Genomic DNA, 20,829 nt, shown 5'->3' on the forward strand with positions numbered 1-20,829 from the left:
ATGCTACTTGACTTCAAACTATACTAAAAGGCTACAGTAACCAAAACAGCTTGGTACTGGTACCAAAACAGATATATAGACCAATGGAACAGAATAGAGGCCTCAGAAATAACACCACACATCTACAACCATCTGATATTTGACAAACCTGACAAAAACAAGAAACAGGGAAAGGATTCCCTGTTTAATAAATAGTGCTGGGAAAACTGGCTAGCCATCTGTAGAAAGCTGAAACTGGATCCCTTCCTTACACCTTAGACAAAAATTAATTCAAGATGAATTAAAGACTTAAATGTTAGACCTAAAACCATAAAAACCATAGAAGAAAACCTAGGCAATACCATTTAGGACATAGGCATGGGCAAAGACTTCATGACTAAAACACCAAAAGCAATGGCAACAAAAGCCATAATAGACAAATGGGATCTAATTAAACTAAAGAGCTTCTGCACATCAAAACAAACTACCATCAGAGTGAACAGGCAACCTACAGGATGGGAGAAAATTTTTGCAATCTACCCATCTGACAAAGGGCTAATATCCAGAATCTACAAAGAGCTTAAATTTATAAGAAAAACACAAACAACCCCATCAAGAAGTGGGCAAAGGATATGAACAGACACGTCACAAAAGAAGACATTTATACAGCCAACAGACATATGAAAACAAGCTCATCATCACTGGTCATCAGAGAAATGCAAACCAAAACCACAATGAGATACCATCTCACACCAGTTAGAATGGTGATCATTAAAAAGTCAGGAAACAACAGATACCAGAGAGGATGTGGAGAAATAGGAATGCTTTTACACTGTTGGTGGGAGTGTAAATTAGTTCAACCATTGTGGAAGACAATGTGGTGTTTCCTCAAGGATCTAGAACTAGAAATACCATTTGACCCAGTGATCCCATTATAGGTATATATACGAAAGGATTATAAATAATGCTACTATAAAGACACATGCACATGTATGTTATTGTGGCACTACTCACAACAGCAATGACTTGGAACCAACCCGCATGTCCATCAATGATAGACTGGATTAAGAAAATGTGGCACATATACACTATGGAATACTATGCAGCCATAAAAAGGGATGAGTTCATGTCCTTTGCTGGGATATGGATGAAGATGGAAACTATCATTCTCAGCAAACTATCACAAGGACAGAAAACCAAACACCGCATATTCTCACTCATAGGTAGGAACTGAACAAGAAGACTACTTGGATACAGGGCAGGGAACATCACACACAGGGCCTGTCAGGGGGTAGGGGGTTGGGGGAAGGATAGCATTAGGATAAATACCTAATGTAAATGACGAGTTGATGGGTGCAGCAATCCAACATGGCACACGTATACCTATGTAACAAATCCGCACGCTGTGCACGGGTACCCTAGAACTTAAAGTATAATAATTTAAAAAAAAAAACAAAAAAAACCAAAAAAGATGTGACCTCGCAGCCACTGGCCTCACTAATCCTAATCAGGGTATTTTCTTTCCCATATCACATCTTGAAAGGGAGGCCTTACTTTTGCTCCTACAGGACTACTGCTTTGCTGTATCTGCTCTAAGAAACACATCCATAATGAAGGTGTGTGCCGCCTCAGGTGAAGCGAGAAGAGAGAAGCAAGTTAGCCCAACCTCCTCCTTCCTGCTGGGGAACATTCCAACCACTGATTCCTGGAGGGAAAAGGAGAGAACAAGACAACATTCTGTTTCAAACTAGAGACAGAGATGAGAGTGTCCCCTCCTTCTAAAAAGAATTGTGACAACTTCGTAAAGGGGAAAGGCTGTCAGAGCCCCACGCTTGTACAAGGTCCAGTGCAGGAAGCTAGAATGTGGCCACTGAGAGCTCATCACTTCAGTCCATGGACAGACAATGCCAGGCAAAGTGCCCTTCTCCCAAACACCTCAGTAGAGTCTGGCTATCCAAGGAACGCCAAGTAATGTTTCTTAGAACTTTCTTTGGAATCCTGAAATGGTGGCCTGAGCCTTGGATTATAAAAGAGGATTCCCGCTGCATCCATGTCCCTACAAAGGACGCAAACTCATCCTTTTTTATGGCTGCATAATATTCCATGGTGTATATGTGCCACATTTTCTTAATCCAGTCTGTCACAGATGGACATTTGGGTTGATTCCAAGACTTTGCTATTGTGAATAGTGCCGCAATAAACATACGTGTGCATGTGTCTTTATAGCAGCATGATTTATAATCCTTTGGGTATATACCCAGTAGTGGGATGGCTGGGTCATATGGTACATCTAGATCTAGATCCTTGAGGAATTGCCATACTGTTTTCCATAATGGTTGAACTAGTTTACAATCCCACCAGCAGTGTAAAAGTGTTCCTATTTCTCCACATCCTCTCTAGCACCTGTTGTTTCCTGACTTTTTAATGATTGCCATTCTAACTGGTGTGAGATGGTATCTCATTGTGGTTTTGATTTGCATTTCTCTGATGGCCAGTGATGATGAGCATTTTTTCATGTGTCTGTTGGCTATATTCTTAGCAAACTATCACAAGAACAGAAAACCAAACACCGCATGTTCTCACTCATAGGTGGGAACTGAACAATGACATCACTTGGACTCGGGAAGGGGAACATCACACATCGGGGCCTATCATGGGGGGGGAGGGGGGAAGGATTGCATTGGGAGTTATACCTGATATAAATGACGAATTGATGGGTGCTGACGAGTTGATGGGTGCAGCACACCAACATGGCACAAGTATACATATGTAACAAACCTGCACGTTATGCACATGTACCCTAGAACTTAAAGTATAACAATAAAAAAAAAAGAATAGAAGTAAATTTCTCAACTAAATAAAGGACTCCTATTAAAAAATCAAAAAAAAAAATTCTACATACCAAGCTTTAATTATATTTAATACCCACCAAAGTTAGTTAAAATGAACTCTGAGTAATTTATACCTTATGGAAAAATTATGGTGTTCTAAGTCTGACCAAATGTATAGAAAGTACTATATATTTTTGGATATGCCATCTATGTCTGCCTTGTCCCACTATCGTACATATTGCTTTAGATCAGCCACTATTTTACATTTATTTTGAAAGAAATTTTGCATACCCTTCAGCACCTAGGACTGTTATAAATGTGGTCAGTGCTTAATGACTTGGAGTAAATTAGTGGTAAAGTAAGTGATTTTAAAAGAAACGTTTTCTTCTTTCCACCTCCACAAACAGAATCAGAATCTGACTTCATGGAATGTTTCATCTAATTTGTTTTAAATAAAGACAAACTTTTAAAAATTAAAAAAAAAAAAAAAAAAAGAGGATTCCCCTATTTCCCATCACCTCATGCCTCATGCTTGGCCCTCCTCTGCAGGACTGGGCCAGATGATCAGATGGAAAGAGAAGGATTCACCTGAGGCGGCACACACCTTCATTATGGATATAGTTCTGAGAGAAAATACAGCAAAGCAGGAGTTCTGTAGGAACAAAAATAAAGCCTCCCTTTGAGAATTCAAAGATGTGATATGGGAAAGAAAATGGCCAGATTAGGATTAGTGAGGCCAATAGCTCAGAGGTCATTTCTCTTCACAGGTGTCAGTTTAGCCTTGATTATGCTGGGGCAACCCAGCTCGACCTTGTCCTTCCATGGACCTGCGGTGTCCACGTTTCCACCAGTTGTTTGTTTCTCTATTTACTTTTAGGACAAAAAAAGTCCCCTGCTTTTATTTTGTGGTAGACCTCTCAGAAACCCATCAGCATGCCTGTGAGCTTAGCTTATGCTGCTCCTCTGCATGGAATACCTTCTCTCTCCTCTCCACGGTGACTGCCTCCTCTTCCTTCAACGCCTAGTTGAACTGCACCCTCTGTGAAACCTCCTCTCCCTCTCCAGGAAAGGTGAGTCGCTTCCACAGCACCTGTTTCTGCTCTCATCCTCACACTCAGCACCCTGTAGGACCCCACGAGCCCCTGGGGGCCCAGCAGGCAGTCTGGAATGGAAGATGGGTTTGAGTGATTTATCATGCTGCCACTGGCCCTGAGGCTTCTTTATCTGTAAAACAGCATCCTCCTCGCCTACCTCAGAGCCACTGTGAGGCTCAAACGAACCCCCAGGGTTAAAGTGGGAGCGGTAACTTGTAAAAGAATCCCCAGATGTCACCTCATTCATTGATTTCCTCATTCACAAGGCACCAAATGCCAGTCACTACCAGGCAGAAGCTGACAAAGACACAGTGCTGACCTTCAAGGAGCCCACCATCTAGGGTGGGAGACAGGAGCAAGCGAAGAGTCACAGAAGTGCGTTTCCACTCTGATGAGGGCAAGCCCAGAGCACCAGTGCAGGCTGCTGGCTCAGGGAAGCCTGCCCCAACTGGGAGATCCCTAAGCTGACTTCAAAAGGCCCCAGAAGAGTGAGTAAGACAGAGGGCATGGTGTCCTGAAAGACATTCCATGGCCAGGGGTGGGAAGGACAAAGCAACGGCACAGAGCCACAGAGCCAGCATGTTTTTATAACTGTGACAAGTTGTGTCACAGCAAGTGTGAAGCAAGATCGGGAGCAAAGTTGAGAACATGTGGGGCCTGTGTGCCAAGCTAGGGAGTTACAAGGGGGGAAAGATGGCAGAGCCCCCAGAAGTTGGAAGCAGGAGTGAGTGTTGCGTTTGGAAAGATCACCTTGGCTGCAGTGTGGGGAAGAGATTTTGGACAAGTCTAAGGCTCCAGGCATGGCGGGTAGGGGGAATGACAAGAGCAAATCAGAGACGAGAACTACATTTGACCCTTGAACAATGTGGGGGCTGGGGCACTGAGCCCCAAAGTCACAAATCCACATATAACTTTTGACTCACCTAAAACTTTACCAGTATAACTTACTGTTGGCTGGAAGCCTCACCAATAATGTAAACAGCTGATTAACAAATATTTTCTGCGTTACATGCATTACATACTGTGTTCTAGCAATAAATTAAGCTAGAGAAAAGAAAATGTTACTATGAAATCGTAAGGAAGAGAAAATGTATTGACTATTCATTGAGTGAAAGCGGGTCACCATGGTCTCCATCCTCATGGTCTTCATGCTGAGTAGGCTGAGAAGGAAGATGAGGAGGAGTTGATCTAGCAGCTCAGGGGTAGCAGAGATGAGAAAAAACCTGCCTGTAAGTGGACTCACAAGGTTCAAACCCATGTTGTTCAGGGGTCAACTGTAATACTGCCTGAAGACCTGCTCAACATCAGGCCACTTTACATATAAGTACCTCATCCCATTGAGATGCAAAAGTATCCCATCAGGTAGACAGTACTGGTCTCACTCGACAAATAAGAAACAGGCTCAGAGAGGTTAAGCGACTTGCCCAAGGTCACACAGCCTGCACACAGCCTGGGCAGAACTTGTGTTTGTCCCTTGTACTCTGTCAGGCTTCCGATCTGCAGGCTGACGGACTGGGAAACAAAGTGTGGAGGGACATTAAGTTAGAAGGGTTAGCAGGGACAAAACTGGGCAGAGGGATCACAGGCCAGGCTAAGGAGCCCTTTACAGTCCAGGCTCTGAAGGTTTAAGAGCAGGGAGATGCCGTGACCAGAGCTGTTCACTATGAAGATTAACCTGGCAGAGCAGGGAGGACTAGCTAGGTGAGAGGTGGGAAACAGGGGAACTACTCATCAATTGTCTGACCAAGATTTACTGAGCACCTAATATGCGCCCCTCTCTGTTCCAGGTCCTGGAGTACCAGTAGTGAATACAACCAAGATGCCTGCCCTCAGACAGCCTGCCTTCTAGCGGAGGAACAACGAAGAACAAAATAAACAAGCCAAATATACAGTAGGTCAGAACGTGATAAGGACTATTGAAAAAAAAAGTAGAGCAAGGTGAGTGGCCGGTTTGTACTGGGGGCTGCAGTACTTAAACAGGGTGCTTAAGAGGAGGCAGACAGAGAGGACAACTGGGACAAAGATGAGAGGCAGGAGTGTGGCTGGCACATGAGGTTCAACCACAAAGCCAGTGTTCTGGGGCTGAGAGAAGAGTTGTGGAGTGATGGGAGGGGACACGTCGTGCCAAGCTTTGGAGACCATGGTGAGAACTCTGGCTCATACTACTTGGGGGGATGATGATGACCCAAAAATTAGGAGTCTGTTCACTGCTGAAGAGGGCAAAGGGCAGAAGCTCCATTTAAAAGGTTCTAATAAGCCTCGGGCCTTTCTCTGCCTGAGAAACTTACTTTCTGCCCTCTGCCTCCCTACATTACTGCCCCAATGCCTGGAGGAAAATCAGGTGAAGGCTAAAAGCCACGTAGATAGCTAAAGAGGGCAAATTGGACCTCCAGCTCCACTTCTGCAGGTCTATCTCAGTTCACACAGCCCTTGCACACGCTCCCTTTTAATTCTCCAAGCATACCTCTCACTTCCAAAACTCCTGTGACTCTGCTGATGAGGGCGTCTCGGCCTGGAATGTTCCTCCTTATCTGCATTGTGTGGGTGTCAAAAAGAGTATATTTTGATGACCTCTCCCCGCCCCTCTTGCTTGCTCACATCCCCTTCACTCCTTTCAACGTCCGTTCCCAAAGCCCCCAGTTCACCGTCCTGGGCTGCTTTTAGCCAGGTAAGACCTGAAGTGATCCTCTCTTGGAACCTGGTCTGGGGCCTACACATCTGGGTCAGTCTGGGGGTGCTCTCGAAGGGCCACCTTCAAAGAGCGAGCCTCGGCTGGATTCAGTTCCTAGGTCCCAGCCGTCCGACCTCTGCCACAACGCTCAGCAGACCCCTTCCCCTCTCCGGGTCTCAGTTGCCCCCTGAGTACAGTCCCTGCTCCAACACGCAAGGTCAATCGTCTTTGGCTGCTCTGATGCACTCGGTCCCTAACTTAGCCTTAGGTCCGCCCAGAAAGCACCCGACCCGGGCGGCCCCGCAGCTCCTCACCCTCCCGCCCTGCCCAGTCGCTGACACAGGGTGGCCTCCAAGGGCAAGGCCACGACTCTTACCCGTCCGCAGGTGCCCCACCGGCTGGCCTCAGCTCGCAAGCAGGCTGCACCCACTGAACTCCAGTCCCGGAACACCACCTTTTACTCCCCTCCCGTGTGAGCCGAGAATCAGCCGAGCTTCTTCTACCAAGATGATTGGCCCAGCTCGGCGTCGGCTCAGCTAATTGGCGCTCACGGCGTGATCTTGCCCAATAAAGACAAGTCTCTGTCGCTAGCGTGCCCCTCCCCGCGCTGGGCCTGGGCTTTGCCAGGTTAGTCCCACCCTCTTCGGCCCTGTACCAGTAGGGAGCGGCGGCGGCGAGCGGACGGCCAATGGGGAGCGGGGCTGTGCGCGTGGGGCGGTGGGAACGGCGCCGAATCAATGTACACGTCGGTTGCCTAACAACCGGCAGTGGACTCCTTTGGCTATGGTGAGTGCTGCCGCTCTGTCGCGCCCCACGCCCAGAGGGTGAGCCCTTCCCAGGCCTCAGCTCGGCCACGCCGCCTCTCCTGCGCCTTTCTCGGCTTTGACGCACCAGTCCTTCCTTTGAGCTCTTTCCCGGAAGAGTAGGGTACACACGCTAACCAACCTACTGGGCCTGCGCTTCGCTGCTGCCTCCCCTTCACCCACAACAGGCCCACACCCGCCCCTCGGGCTCCCCTGGCCTTCCCTGATCACCTTGGTGAACCTCCCTGGGCAAAAAGGACTCGAATCCCTCACAGGCCCCTGACTTTCTCAGACCTTGGCCCCCTGGCCGCCTCATTCTGCCAAAATTTCCACACAGAGCTGGGAGAAGGTGTATTGTGTTCTATTAAAGTGTTTTTTACAATTTAAATATAGGAGCATTCAGGGGATGCTGTAGCTTCTTGGAGAAGGCACGAAGGTGTCAGATGGATTGAGTTTTATTACTCTATACTGACACAATATACATCTTAACAACTTGCTAATATCTGGCCAAATCTAGAAGTAATTGGGAAGTCAGAGTGCTTACTGGGAAGCGGAGTACTGGGAGTGGGCATTGTAAGGCAGTTTCCAGAACCAGGATCCCCACCTTCGGGAAGAGCTGATTATCTCTACTCATTCACAGTCATTTTCTTGACTAGCTCTCTTTTGGGATGATTTTCAGTAAGAGGTATCCTTACTGAACAAGTGATCTCCCTGCTTCTAGAAACGACAGTAAAGAAAACGGAGGGATAGAAGTTCATGGAAAGATTCATTGTTCTTGCCAGTAAACCCTGTTATCTTTCTTGTTAAGCAAAGCTTTGAAATTGGTTGCTATAAAATTCTTTAAAAATACATATGGGTGTCTGTAACTATGTTATGTAAATATGGACTGTACGATATATTATTGTGCTTGTGTATTGCATAACATATGAAGGCCTCCAACTTTAAGAAGACAAACATGACATCAAGTTCCCAGAGAAAAAGAATGAGTCCTAAGCCTGAGCTTACTGAAGAGCAGAAGCAGGAGATCCGGGAAGCTTTTGATCTTTTCGATGCGGATGGAACTGGCACCATAGATGTTAAAGAACTTAAGGCAAGCTCTATGCATTCCTGCTGTACTGCCCTTCCTTTCCTCTGCCTCTTCCTTGTCATCTCCCTGTCACCTCTCTACCCCTTTTGCCCTCTTCTCCCTGCAGTAAGTAACAGGGGAAGTTGTACTGTGCTCTGTTTTCCTGTCTTTACTTAGAGTGTTATTAAATAAAATTGATCGCAAATGTCAATTAGATCAATGTTATAGTGTTCCCCAATCATATTAACATGACCACATCAGATGCTGGCTTAATGCTCTCAACACTGTGATTTTTGCTCCTGCTAGTTCAGATGTGCTTATTGAGACAATCCTGTTTTCATTATAGGTGGCAATGAGGGCCCTGGGCTTTGAACCTAAGAAAGAAGAAATTAAGAAAATGATAAGTGAAATTGACAAGGAAGGGACAGGAAAAATGAACTTTGGTGACTTTTTAACTGTGATGACCCAGAAAATGGTGAGTAGCTAAGACAATTAGCATGGTATGGCGCCCCAGTCATCTGCAGAGGCCCATGGCATCTGCCTGTTAAAACAGTCATGTGACCACAGAGCAGTCCAGGTAGCAGCTGCATCAGGAGGCCTGCCCTTCCATCATGTTACCTTGGGCTCCCAAAACAAGCCCTTATACTTCTTTCTCCAGACTTCCAAGCAGATACCTCTTCCCACAGAATTCCAAACCAGTTAGGAAATAGATATGGGATAGGGAGAGATATAGGGATAGGGAGCAAACGTCACCTTGGATGGAGTGCCTGGCTTGCCTGGTGTTTCTCTGAGGCCAAAATGGGCTTCCTGACACTTGCTGCAAGTCTAGACTCGAGTTACATTGTTAAAAAGGAAAGGGTGACCTGACGGGGCAGTGGCAGGGCTACAGGACACGAGTAACCATGGTGTCCCCCTACTCATGGGTTTTATGTTCTATTTGGTAAGTCTGAGAAAGATACCAAGGAAGAAATCCTGAAAGCTTTCAAGCTCTTTGATGATGATGAAACTGGGAAGATTTCGTTCAAAAATCTGAAACGCGTGGCCAAGGAGTTGGGTGAGAACCTGACTGATGAGGAGCTGCAGGTTTGTAATGCGTCACACTGGAACCTAAGATTCCCACCTTTGGGCCCTCTGTGACTTTTCTGTTACATTTTCCCTAGTGTGAGCACCTCTTTGAAGGAAAGCCAGTGTACTTTGTCCCTCTGTGGACAACTTAATTCTCCTTTAATAGTCAGACAAACCTATGAACCCTGCTTCCAGAAAAATGCACATATGCACAGTTTTGCCTACTGTTTTACATTCCAGGAATCCCTCTAGTCAAGGTAATCTTCAAGCTCCCTCCCAGGTGATAATGTTTGACAAAGTATGAGTTGATTTTCAAATAAGTTTTCAGGAACCAAGCTATTATCAGGAGTAGCATACTGGCATTGGGTGGACTACAATTATCTATTCACATAGTGTTATTAAAAGTCTATTGCTTGCCAGGCACAGTGGCTCATGCATGTAATCCCAGTACTTTAGGAGGCTGAGGCAGGAGGATCGCTTGGGGCCAATAATTTGAGACTAGTGTGGGCAGCATAGAGACCCCGTCTCTAAAAGAAGTCTTATTACTTAGTCACCTTTTGGCATTAGTTTATAAATTAATCTAACCTGAATCTTTACTGTCATATAGGAAATGATTGATGAAGCTGATCGAGATGGAGATGGAGAGGTCAGTGAGCAAGAGTTCCTGCGCATCATGAAAAAGACCAGCCTCTATTAAGATCAGTGTCTTCTTTTTCTACTGCAAGCACATGTAACTAGATTTAGTGCCTGCCATTGTGTGAAATCTGGCTTTTGAGAATACAAACTTTTCCCCCACTGACCTCCCTTTATCACTTTAATAGTGACCTTGAGTCTATTTTAGCTGTTTGGAAGTGTTCTTTGATATTACAGTTCTTTGTAAAATGACCTGCGAATTACCCTAATTCTCAAAAGCAAAACAAGAGCACATTAGCGTGAAGAAAAGGATCTTAAAGCTTTGAGCACCTGCCATTTTGCCTTGCATTGTTTCCCTCTTATCATGCATTTCCACATATCCACAAACACAGGACGACTTTAGACAAGCACATGTTACACTTGTGTCACCACAAGCAGTCATTCTTGAGTGGCTCCAGTTTTTAATTTGACACTTGAGTTTAGTTTTCTCTTTAATAAAACCCCGTGAACTCTTGCACTGGCATTTGGATGTGTGTTAATGCTATTTGTTTTGTCTTAAAAATAAAACCTTTCTCGGTTTGAACTTGTGTTCTCCAAGGATGAGTTCTTTAGCTTTGCTTATGAGTTCCTCTTCTCAACTATTGTGTTGAAGGCAGCCTGTTAGATACAAAACTCCTTACCAGCCTATGGACAGAAATGAATAATCCTTTGCTACTTTCCTGGTGTGAATTGTTTATTGCCTTGGGAACCTGCTGGTTTGTAAAACTAGTAGAAATTTTATATTAGCTAAGCCTAAATGATGCTCTAAAAATAGTTTTGGCAAAGTGTAAGACTGGAAAAGAGTCTTGTTAGTAATTTGTGCTTGAATAAAATGGGGAGAGCCAGGCTAATCCAACACTAGGATGGATTCAGCCAACCTCTCATAATTTATTTGCTTATGGTGTCTCATCGACTCTTGGAGGTGGGTTGGGCTGAGTGACCCTGTCCAGCCATCTTCCTGGCCTTGCACGGGATTGCCTGTGAGAGAAATCCTGGTAGATGACATGAAAGTCTCTGCTCCAGGTTGAGAGTGGGGAGACAGAAGGGGTAAGGGAGAATAGAAAATGCACAATGATGTTCACATGTTCATTTGTTCACATGGAGACAGAGAAAACAGATTTTCAAACTTTTGGGGGTGGGCTAGTCCCCTGGGGATAGGGTTGTACTGATTTAGCTAATAAAAAGAAAGCCTAGGTAAATTTGCATTTCAGATCAACAATGCATTTTTTTTTTTTTTAGTATGAATATATCCCATTTGGAGTTTTTGTTTATTCATTGTTGATCTTAAATGCAAATTTACCTGAGCATCCTGTATTGCCACTGGTAACCCTACCTGGGGAGCACGTTCCAGAGGCCAGAAGCCTGGCCCTGGGTCTCATGCCTGGACCCTGACATCCTGTAGGACTTGGGGGCCCAGGAATATGAACTTGACCATATCCCACAGAGGAGTCTCATGCAGAGGGACTGCTCCTTAAGAAACACTTGGGGGAAGAGCCCAGACTAGCCCCATCACTGGGTTCTCACACACATACCCACTTGCGCGCCGGGGCAATTTGGGCCAAGCTACTTCTCTAGGTACCTGGAATTTCATGTCCGTGTGATGGGGAGAAGAGTTGTGCCTACTCAGAATCACTGGAGGTGAAATACAAACTTACAGAAAGGACCTGGCTTGAAGGTGTTCAAGAATAAGAGGATTCAGAAGTGTTCAGTCTCACTCCCATTCCTTCGCTATAGTTATCACATAAGCTTTGTTGTTAAATGTGGGTCCATGAAGCTTTTATCATTACTGTCCCCAAAGTCTGTTGATAGCATTTCCTAAGAGGATTTGACCTTTGTTGTATTGTGATTTTCTAATAAGAGGCATATGTTTGGATAAAAGACATAATATTGGAAAGGAGTGAAAAGACTGGGCCCTGCCTCCGATTTCACTGTTAACTGTAACCCTGGAAACACTCTTTTGAAAAAAAGTTAATTAAATGAGATCATGTCCTTTGCAGGGACATGGATGGAGCTGGAAGCCATTATCCTCAGCAAATAAACCCAGGAACAGAAAACCAAACACCGCATGTTCTCACTCGTGAGTGGGAGCTGAACAAAGAGAACGCATAGATACAGGGAAGGGAACAACACACACAGGGGCCTGCCAGTGGCAGCAGGGGTTGGTGGGGGGAGGGAGAGCATCAGGATAAATAGCTAATGCATATGGGGCTTAATACCTAGGTGATGGGTTGATAGGTGCAGCAAACCACACAGCACACGTTTACTTATGCAACCAGCACATCCTGCACATGTATCCTGGAACTTAGAAAAAAAAAAAAGAGAACACTTTCAGGGATAAGGAAAAAAAAAGTTAATTAAAAAGAAGTTTTTAAATTGACATTGTATATATTTATGGTATACAATATGACGTTTTGAAACATGTATACATTGTCGAATGGCTAAATTAAGCTAATGGACTATCCTGGACACATTCTTATCTCCTCCTGCTTAATATTCTCATAAATGATATCTCTCAGGAATCTCTTGAGAGAGGACAGAGAGTGGCAAGTAATAGGTTATCCCTGAGGATAAAAACAAACATAAGGTGTTCACCATAGCTATGCCTGGCAGCCATTCTAAGATAGGTGTGCAGTTGTTCAGTGGAAGGGATGGGGACAGAGAGGGAGCATGAGTCAGTGGGGCTGGACCAGAGAGCTGCAAGGGGATCAGGAAGATGGGGAAGGAGAGGGAGCTGGGCTCAGTTCATGTGGAGGCAGAAAAGAGTCCTGAAGGCAGGAGAGGATGTGGATGGAGAAGTAACTGAGGTCAGTTCATGTGGGGCTGGACCAAGAGGTGGTGAGAAATTGCAGAAGATAGGGACAGAGAAGTAGAAGAGATCTGTCCATGGGGTGTCCTGGAGAGGTGCAGGGGAGAGGGGGTAGGGAGAAGGGAGTGAGAGGGAGCAGGGATCAGTTCATGTGAGGATGTAACTGAGTTTTCTTGGGAGTATCGGTGGGTGGGTTTGTAGAGTTAGTGGCTTATTCATGTGGACAATAGAGTTGTGGGGGAGGGAGGGGAAATGTTGACAGTTCATGTGGGGCTGGCCCAGGGAGCTGGAGGGGGATGGAGTGGCGATGGACACTTAGAGGGAACAGAGGTCAGTTCATGTAGGGTGTACCAAGAGATGCAGAAGGTTGAATGGGATGGCATGGGAGAGGCATTTGAGGCCAGCTCCTGTGCAGCTGCACTGGAGAGATGTAGAGAGTCAGAGAGGGAAAGGAAAAGCCACTGAGGACAGCTTATGTGTGGCCGTATCTGCAGAGGTAGCTGGAGTGTGGGGCAAGGGAAAGGAGAGGGAATGGAGCTTAGTTCATGTGTGGCTGGACCAGAGATGTATGGTGGGGAAGGGGAAGGAAAGGAGACGGAGCTGAGTTCATGTCATGGAGGGCTGGACCAGAGAGACGTAGGAAGAGTGACTGGGTAAGTTCTAAGGGGTGTGGAGGTGGCATATGATTGGATAAAGACATATACTATTGGAGAGTAGTGAAAAGACTGGGCCCTGCCTCCCATTTTGTTATTAGGGAGGGAGAGGCAGGGTAAGTGGGTTCAAATGCCAGTCGTGTACAGAGCTGCAGGGGACAGGCAGGGAGACAGAGGCAGCAGGGGTCAGCCCCTGTGGGTGGACCAGAGAGACGTAGGAGGAGTGGAGTGGGTTTGGAATGGAGAGGTAACAGAGGTCAGTTCATGTGGGACTGGAGCAGAAGGACATTGGGGAGAAGATCAGAAGTAAAGGGGCTGAGGTCAGTTCATGCAGCGTGGGATGGAGCAATGTAGGGAGGTGGTAGGGAAGGGGCAGGAGTGAAAGCAGAGGGCAGTTCATGTGGGGCTGGACCAGAGAAATGTCGGTTGTATGTGGGGATTGGGCTGGAGAGAGGGCAAAAGTTCATTCATGTGTAACTGCGGCAGAGAGCAGTAGTGCAATGGGGGGAGGCAGGGCACAGGAGAGAGCAGAGAGCAGTTCATGCGGGGTTGGACTGGAGAGCTGCAGGAGGGTGGAGGTGGAATTTTGAACTAGAGATTGCTTCATGTGAGGTTGAACGAAAAAATTCAATCAGAGTTGGAGAAAAAGGGGAGGAAGAGGGAGCAGGGGTTCCTTCATGTGGGGCTGGACCAGAGGGATGTCGGGGGGAATGCAGGCCAGTTTCCTAAGGATGGACCAGAGAGCCGGAGGGGAGGAAGGGTAGGGGGAGGGAGAATACTCAGTTACTGTTTAGTCTTGTGGGCCTCCTTAATAACTTAGGGTTGTGCTAAATTGCCTTGAAAAAACTGTCCAGTAGATTCGTCTTTTCTTTACTCCCAAGTGTTAGAACTACTGTGAACAGTAGAATTTGTTGCTCAAGCTTGATATAACAAAATGATTTAAGAAAGGAGGTGGTTCAGTTTCTGTCTCTGTAAGACATGGAACAGCTGCTGGGACAGATTTTTTTTAAGTTCTATGATGACCGGGAAGAGAAGAAAGAACACGTTTTACCATTTTTCTTGTTTAACCACCTCTTTAGGAAGTCTAGGAGTTAGACCGTTAGGTTAGACCCAGTTATCTCAGGGACCACGTGGCTCCCCACCATACACTGGGAGAAATTTCCTTAAAGTTCAATGTGGCTTTTGAGAATGCTGATCTTTCAAATGCAAACTCAAGTGCCAGGATGTCTGACTGTCATTGGGCCAACCTCAAAACTCGATCTTAGGGCAGCTCTTCCCTCGAGGGACTCCTGCTGTCAAGGATGACTGTATTCCAGGGCTGCTCAACTTTATGTTTTTGTCACACCTTTGAATACAAGAATTTGGACAATATGCTAGAAGGAAGTAATACACTCAAAACAACAGTTTAATGAGAATTACAACTTAGTCACTACTCTGGGCCAGTAGGCAGCCCACTACACACTTAGTTACCCTTAAGTTGGACTGGAATGGCTTTGCTGTCCAGATGGTGTCAAGCTCCTGCACAGTGCAGGAGCTACCCTTTTTTGAGCTCCCCCATCACCATTAGTGAGAAGTATCTTACAGCATGTTGCTCCTTTCTCCACTCCATGTCTCATGACCTGCTTAGTTCATTGTCCTACATGCTGGAAGCTGCTGGAATGGCCACATCTTGAGTTGTAGCAAAAGTAGTGCATCTGCATCAACTGCAGCTGTGCCATGCTGGGACATATCGGACCCATTTCCTGACCCAAATCTCTGTCAGCAGCCCCCCAAATTCTTACGTGGGTTTCTGGACTCATTTCGAAGAACATCGCCATCAGCGCTTGCTGTATCTGGAGCTAAAGTTACCCTCATTTCCAGCTTTTCCCCGCGGCCTCCCAGTCCTCCGGTCTTCCAAGCCTCTCCTTAACCATCACCTTTTGCCTTTATCTTTCCGATTGCGTTGGTTTACAGGATTGATGTCATTTTCATTTTCTTTTTTGTCTTTGCCTCATATGTCACCTAGACTTTCCCTACAGTATTCACACCCATCCACCCCTTCCTTTTTCATTTCTGAAGCCACCGCCTCAACTCAAATTCAGATTGCTGAAATGTCCTCCTAGTTGATTTCCCTGTCCTGTCTTTTCCCAAGACATTCTGCAGTACTGTCTTTGTCATGCCATTATTTTGCTCAGGGAAGAGACCTAGCCTTTTGATTCAGTCACCCCTGGTTCAAATCCCAACTCTTCAACCCAGCAGCTGTGGTTTTGGGGGAAAGGATTCAACCTTCTCAAGCCTCAGTTTGCTCGTCTAGAAAACAAGGGTGCAGTAAGGTCAAAGACAGCGAACAAAAGCTAGCATAGAGCCTGATGCCTCTTTGCCACTGATGATGGCTGTTCATTAATTAGCCTGTTTTTCTTTTTTCCCCTGACTTGGATACTGTGTCCTTAATAAGTGTCTATGTGTGTTTCCCTTCATATAAAGTTAGTTGCTATATATATATTATACTCATGTCTCCGTCATTGTCCCTACTGAAATATTGTCCCCCCATCTTATCCCAAATCTATGTTCTCCTTGTGAAACTCCTCCTCAGAGCTCCCTCCTTCCAGAAAACTTGTTTTCGAATAGAGGACTGCTTCCCAGCTGAAATTCTGGAAGACAGCAGTCTTGCAGATATGTCCCTTGCCACTAGGTGGGGTGCTAGGACAGAGAGGTTCTGAGGCAGTGCCACTAAATCACCTCGAGTTCAGCAGTGGTTTAAACTGGATCTTCCTAGTGCCCCAAGAGGGCTGTGGTCTCATCTAGCCTTGGAGTGTGATGGAGAGAATGCCACAGTGGGAAGAATTCTGGTGGGGCTGTGGACCCCTTGGAAAACGCCACCAGGTGTGGACACTGATGGAATGACAGGTCATTTGAATGGATGCCCTATTAAGTCTAGTTATAAGTGAACAAAATGATACATTTGCATTTTTGAGTGTGAGCGATCAAGATTGCTTACCTGCTACATGGGCTCATTGAGACTCCCTAACTACATTGAACACTTCTCAATGGAAGAGCGCAGGGTGCCTTTGATGTCATCATAGCCGGGCTTTGTGCCTGGTACAATGCTCCATCCATCCATCATCGGGCTTATTCATTTACTAAGTTTGTTTATCCTATAGCAAGGATTTATTAACTCATTAAAAATGTCTAGTATTCTGTGACTCTTTTACTTCCTGACCATTATCCCTTGTTATGAGTTGAATTGTGACCCCTAAAATTCGTATGTTGGTGTCTTAACTGCTAGGACGTCAGAAGGTGAACTTATTTGGGGGTATGGTCCTTGTGGAGGTAATCAAGTTAGAGTGAGTTTACAACAGTAGGCCTTAATCCAATACAACCAGTATTTCCTTATATTGAATAAATATACAAATAAATGCTGGAAATATATACATATATGAATAAATACTGGGAATATATAAATATACAAATAAACACTAGGAATATATAAATATTTCCAGTATTATAGTGCAAAATATATAAATATTTCCAGTATTTATTTCCTTATAAAAGGAGAAATTTGGACACAGACACAGACACTTGCAGAGGGAAGATGATGTGAAGGGACACAGGGCAAAGACAGTCATCTTCATGCCAAGGAGAGAGGCCTGCAACACATCCTTTCTTCACAGCCCTCAGAAGGAACCCACCCTGCTGACATCTTGATCTTTGACTTCTAGCCTCCAGAACTGCAAGACCATGCACTTGTGTTGTTTAACTCCTCAGTCCGTGGGTACTTTGTTACTGAAGCCACAGGAAGCTCATACATCCTCTCTCTTACTGAAGAATTTTCTCTGTTGCCCTAAGTGTCTCAACCAGAACTGCACACAGTAATGTTGATGAAACAAAACCTGAACTTGGAATCTATGCTGCAGAACTCATGACTTCGTGGACACTGGATGTGGCCTCTCCTGAGAGATCCATGAGCCCCTGGGTGTGTGCAGATTGCTATCAGAAAGCTTTCTTCTGAACTTGAACATGCATGTAAAGCCATCTCCTTGTGAGATGTTGGATGCGGGGAAATATTTGTGCAATCCCTCATACAAATAGATCCAGAAGGTAAACCGATGATTAAAACTGAGTCAGCAAACCATGGGAACGATGAATAAGCAGAGGCAGGGTGACAGAGCCTCCGGGTGTCGTTGGTGGTGGGATTTTCACTTCTAACCTACTATATGTAGTCTAAGAGAAATGTTTTCAGGGTGAACGGGGCTATCTGAAAGACAGACGCCAACCTCATAAGAGGCGTCGTGGGGTAGCAGTAAAATGTCTCTAAAGCTGAACGTCTGGGGTTCCATCACTGGCTCCGCCCCTACTAGTGACTAGTGCAAAATGAGTGATCTCTAGCAAGTTACCCAAAGCCCCAGTACCTCGTTTGTCTCATCTGTCAAGAGTGAAGGTGGTATTAATATAATCTACTTCAAGGGCATTTGTGAGGATTAAATAAGCTACATGGCAGTCGTTCAATACATATTTGTTGAATGAATACACTCAAAATTTGGCTGCAATCTTCAACTCTAGGGTTAAAGAGTTATATCATTAATCCAAGTGCTGCAATTGAAGGGTATACCCTTAGCACAGGGGTTTCTAACCTGGGGCACTTGGATTTCAGGTGTCCATGAATTGCCTGGAGGAGGATTCCTGAAATTTCCTTAAATTCCCTGAAATAATGCACATGTGGCAATTTTCATCAGATTTGTTCAAAGAGTTCACGAGCCCAAAAAGATTCAGACCCACTGCTCTAGATTTGGACATCACTTGGGGGGCATGGAGAAAAATATGCAAACCCATAGCATTGTGCCCTAGCAGTGTGTGCGCGCGCGCGTGTGTGTGTGTGTGTGTGTGTGTGTGTGTGTTTGGGGGTGGGGACTGGTTTAGAGATCCTCTGTCCATACAGACATTGCCTGAGATCTGCCTGCTTCCTGGCCCTTCTGGATTTTTTTCAGTGAGGCAGCTCTAGCATTATTTTTATGCCATGCCTGAGGGCATGAGGCTGCTGCTTCCTTGCTGCTCTGGGGCCTGGAGATCTCTATGACGCTTTCTCTGTCACTATCTAGACATCCCCCGCAATCAGTCACTCCTTGGAGCCTCTGGGATCTAGCAACTTCACCAGCTGTCTGGATTTCCCGGTCTCTCTCCTATCTCGCCTCCAACTTTTCTTTAGCTTGAAGATCAATCTTCTGGAAGGAAAAATGCCAACAAAAGAGGATTTATTTTCTTCCAAGAAATTGCTCTCACACTTCCTTACACTCACTAAAAGGCATTTTACTTATCTGTCTTCAGCATTTTCTTAAAGCCTCAATTCATTTTCAGCTTTAGCTTTCTCCAAATTAATTATTCGTTAGGATCCACACCATTTCATATGTGCTTTTTATCCATCACTAGATCTGTCCCCTCCTTCTATCTTTTGCATTTATTCATTTATCCACGCACTCAGCAAATACTTAGCACCTATTCTGATCCAGGCCTTGCAGAGAAAAAATAAAGTCCCTGACCTCGTGGAATTTACATTCTAGTGAAGAAGACAGGAAACAAGCTCAAACAAATAAAGGGAGGTAAGGAGGTGGAAAGGGATGGAGGGGGTGCTATTTTGGGGAGAGTGGTCAGGGAAGGCCTTGCCATGAAGCCCTGTAAGGATCTGGGAAAGAGTGCCCAAGCAGATGGAACAGCAAGTGCAAAGGCCATGAAACAGCAACAGGCTTGGCAGAAGTGAGGAACAGCGAAGAAGCATGTGTGGTGGCAGCAGGAGGCAGGCGGTGAGTCAGGCCTCATAAACCCCATAAGGTAAGGGTATGTTCTATGGGGGATGAGGAGTCATCACGGGGTTCTGAGCAGGAAAGAAACCCGAATAGCATTGCCACTGCATTCTCTTTCTCTCCAGTTTGGCCTACACACTTTTTTTTTTTTTCTTAATCTTTCTTGCTTAGAATTTTAACTGCCTATAATGCCCATCAGGAAAATTGCTCAATGCACCAGAGCTTCCTGCTATGGGTTCAGGCTCCCTAAAAGGCCCATATGGCTAGTGTGATGGTTAATTTTATGTGTCAACTGGACCGGGCCACGGAGTGCCCAGATATTTGGTCAAACATCATTCCCAGTGTGTCTGTGAGGGTGTTTTTGGATGAGATTAGCATTTGAGTTAGGAGACTGGGTAAAGATTGCCCCCCATTATGTGGGTGGGCCTCATCCAGGTAGTTAAAGGCCTGAATAGAAAAAAAAGGCCTACTCTCCCCCAAGTAAGAGAGAATCCCTCCTGTCTGAAGACCTTCAAACTAGGACATTGGCTTTTTCTTGCCTTTGGACTCTAACTGCAGCATCGGCTTTTCTGGAGTCTTGAGCCTGCTGGGCTTTGGACTGGAACTACGTCATCAGCTCTCCTGGGTCTCAGGCCTTCGAACTCAGACTGGAACTACATTATCATCTCTCCTGGATCTCCAGCTGCCAACTCACCCTGCAGATCTTGAAATTTGCAAGTCTCCATAACAGTGTTAGTCAGTTCCTTATAACCAACCTGTATATATTTATATATAATATAGACATAGATTTATATTTATAATCTAAATATATATGTTTAAATATGTATATTTATATGTATTATGTTACTCCTTACAAATGTATCTATCTTTCCTATTGGCTGCTGCTCTGGAGAACCCTAACACAGGCAGCAGAGGGCGATCTCTTACCAAACACTGGCTGTTTCCCACGTTAGTCCTGTTGGATGGTTGTTTGCTCCGAAGGGGTGAAAAATCTTTCTCATTCCTTTTTTTTTCCAGACAAAAGAAGGTAATTTCAGAGAAAGCGAGAAGCATAAAGAGTTGTTGGTATATGTGATAGGAGAAGTTCAGCTCAGATCAGGCCTGAGACGACCTAGGCAATGCATTCTACATGAGGCAGACACCAAAGCTCTTCTGCTAGTGACTTCACCCAAAACAGCATACTCTTCCTGGAAATCAAAGACCACATTATAGCCAGCAGTATAAGCTAAGGGCAAAATTTTAGAAGTGGAACTTCTGTAACAGAAAAAAAAATAGTGGAACAGTTGGAAAGAAGGAGGAAAACTGACAGTGACAGAATGGCTGTTTCCATCATGCATAATCTTGCATTCACACACTCATAAGAATACAAATGCAAAAAAAAAAAAAAAAAAAAAACCAGAATGATACAATGGACC

At 45.2% G+C, this 20,829-nt stretch overlaps 2 protein-coding genes across 5 annotated transcripts in view; one reads left to right on the forward strand and one right to left on the reverse strand.

Moving 5' to 3' along the window:
- NSDHL (NAD(P) dependent steroid dehydrogenase-like) overlaps positions 1 to 7,102 on the reverse strand; it is a 45,259-nt gene extending 38,157 nt beyond the window's left edge. The window contains exons 1-2 of one of the 2 annotated variants that reach the window (XM_011961121.1): positions 6,952 to 7,102; positions 6,369 to 6,435 (exon numbers count right to left, since the gene is read on the reverse strand). The gene's annotated coding sequence lies outside the window, so the exon portion shown is untranslated. The remainder of the gene's footprint in view (positions 1 to 6,368; positions 6,436 to 6,951) is intronic. The other variant, XM_011961119.1, reaches the window with a different exon arrangement.
- On the forward strand, positions 3,292 to 17,516 carry CETN2 (centrin, EF-hand protein, 2). 3 transcript variants are annotated; one of them, XM_011961118.1, is made up of 6 exons: positions 3,292 to 3,306; positions 7,332 to 7,361; positions 8,310 to 8,468; positions 8,791 to 8,919; positions 9,390 to 9,527; positions 10,117 to 10,736. In XM_011961118.1, the coding sequence occupies exons 2-6, from the start codon at positions 7,359 to 7,361 to the stop codon at positions 10,204 to 10,206; spliced, it is 519 nt and encodes a 172-aa protein (XP_011816508.1). In that variant the 5' UTR covers positions 3,292 to 3,306; positions 7,332 to 7,358; the 3' UTR covers positions 10,207 to 10,736. The 3 variants fall into 3 exon arrangements, with proteins under 3 accessions (XP_011816508.1, XP_011816507.1, XP_011816506.1); XM_011961117.1 differs by lacking the exon at positions 3,292 to 3,306 and adding an exon at positions 17,466 to 17,516 and having other exon boundaries at positions 7,294 to 7,361; positions 10,117 to 10,155; XM_011961116.1 differs by lacking the exon at positions 3,292 to 3,306 and having other exon boundaries at positions 7,294 to 7,361.
- Positions 17,517 to 20,829: the final 3,313 nt, after the last annotated feature.

This window comes from Colobus angolensis, unplaced genomic scaffold (genome assembly GCF_000951035.1).
Source record: "Colobus angolensis palliatus isolate OR3802 unplaced genomic scaffold, Cang.pa_1.0 Scaffold536, whole genome shotgun sequence".
Classification (NCBI taxonomy): Eukaryota; Metazoa; Chordata; class Mammalia; order Primates; family Cercopithecidae; genus Colobus; species Colobus angolensis.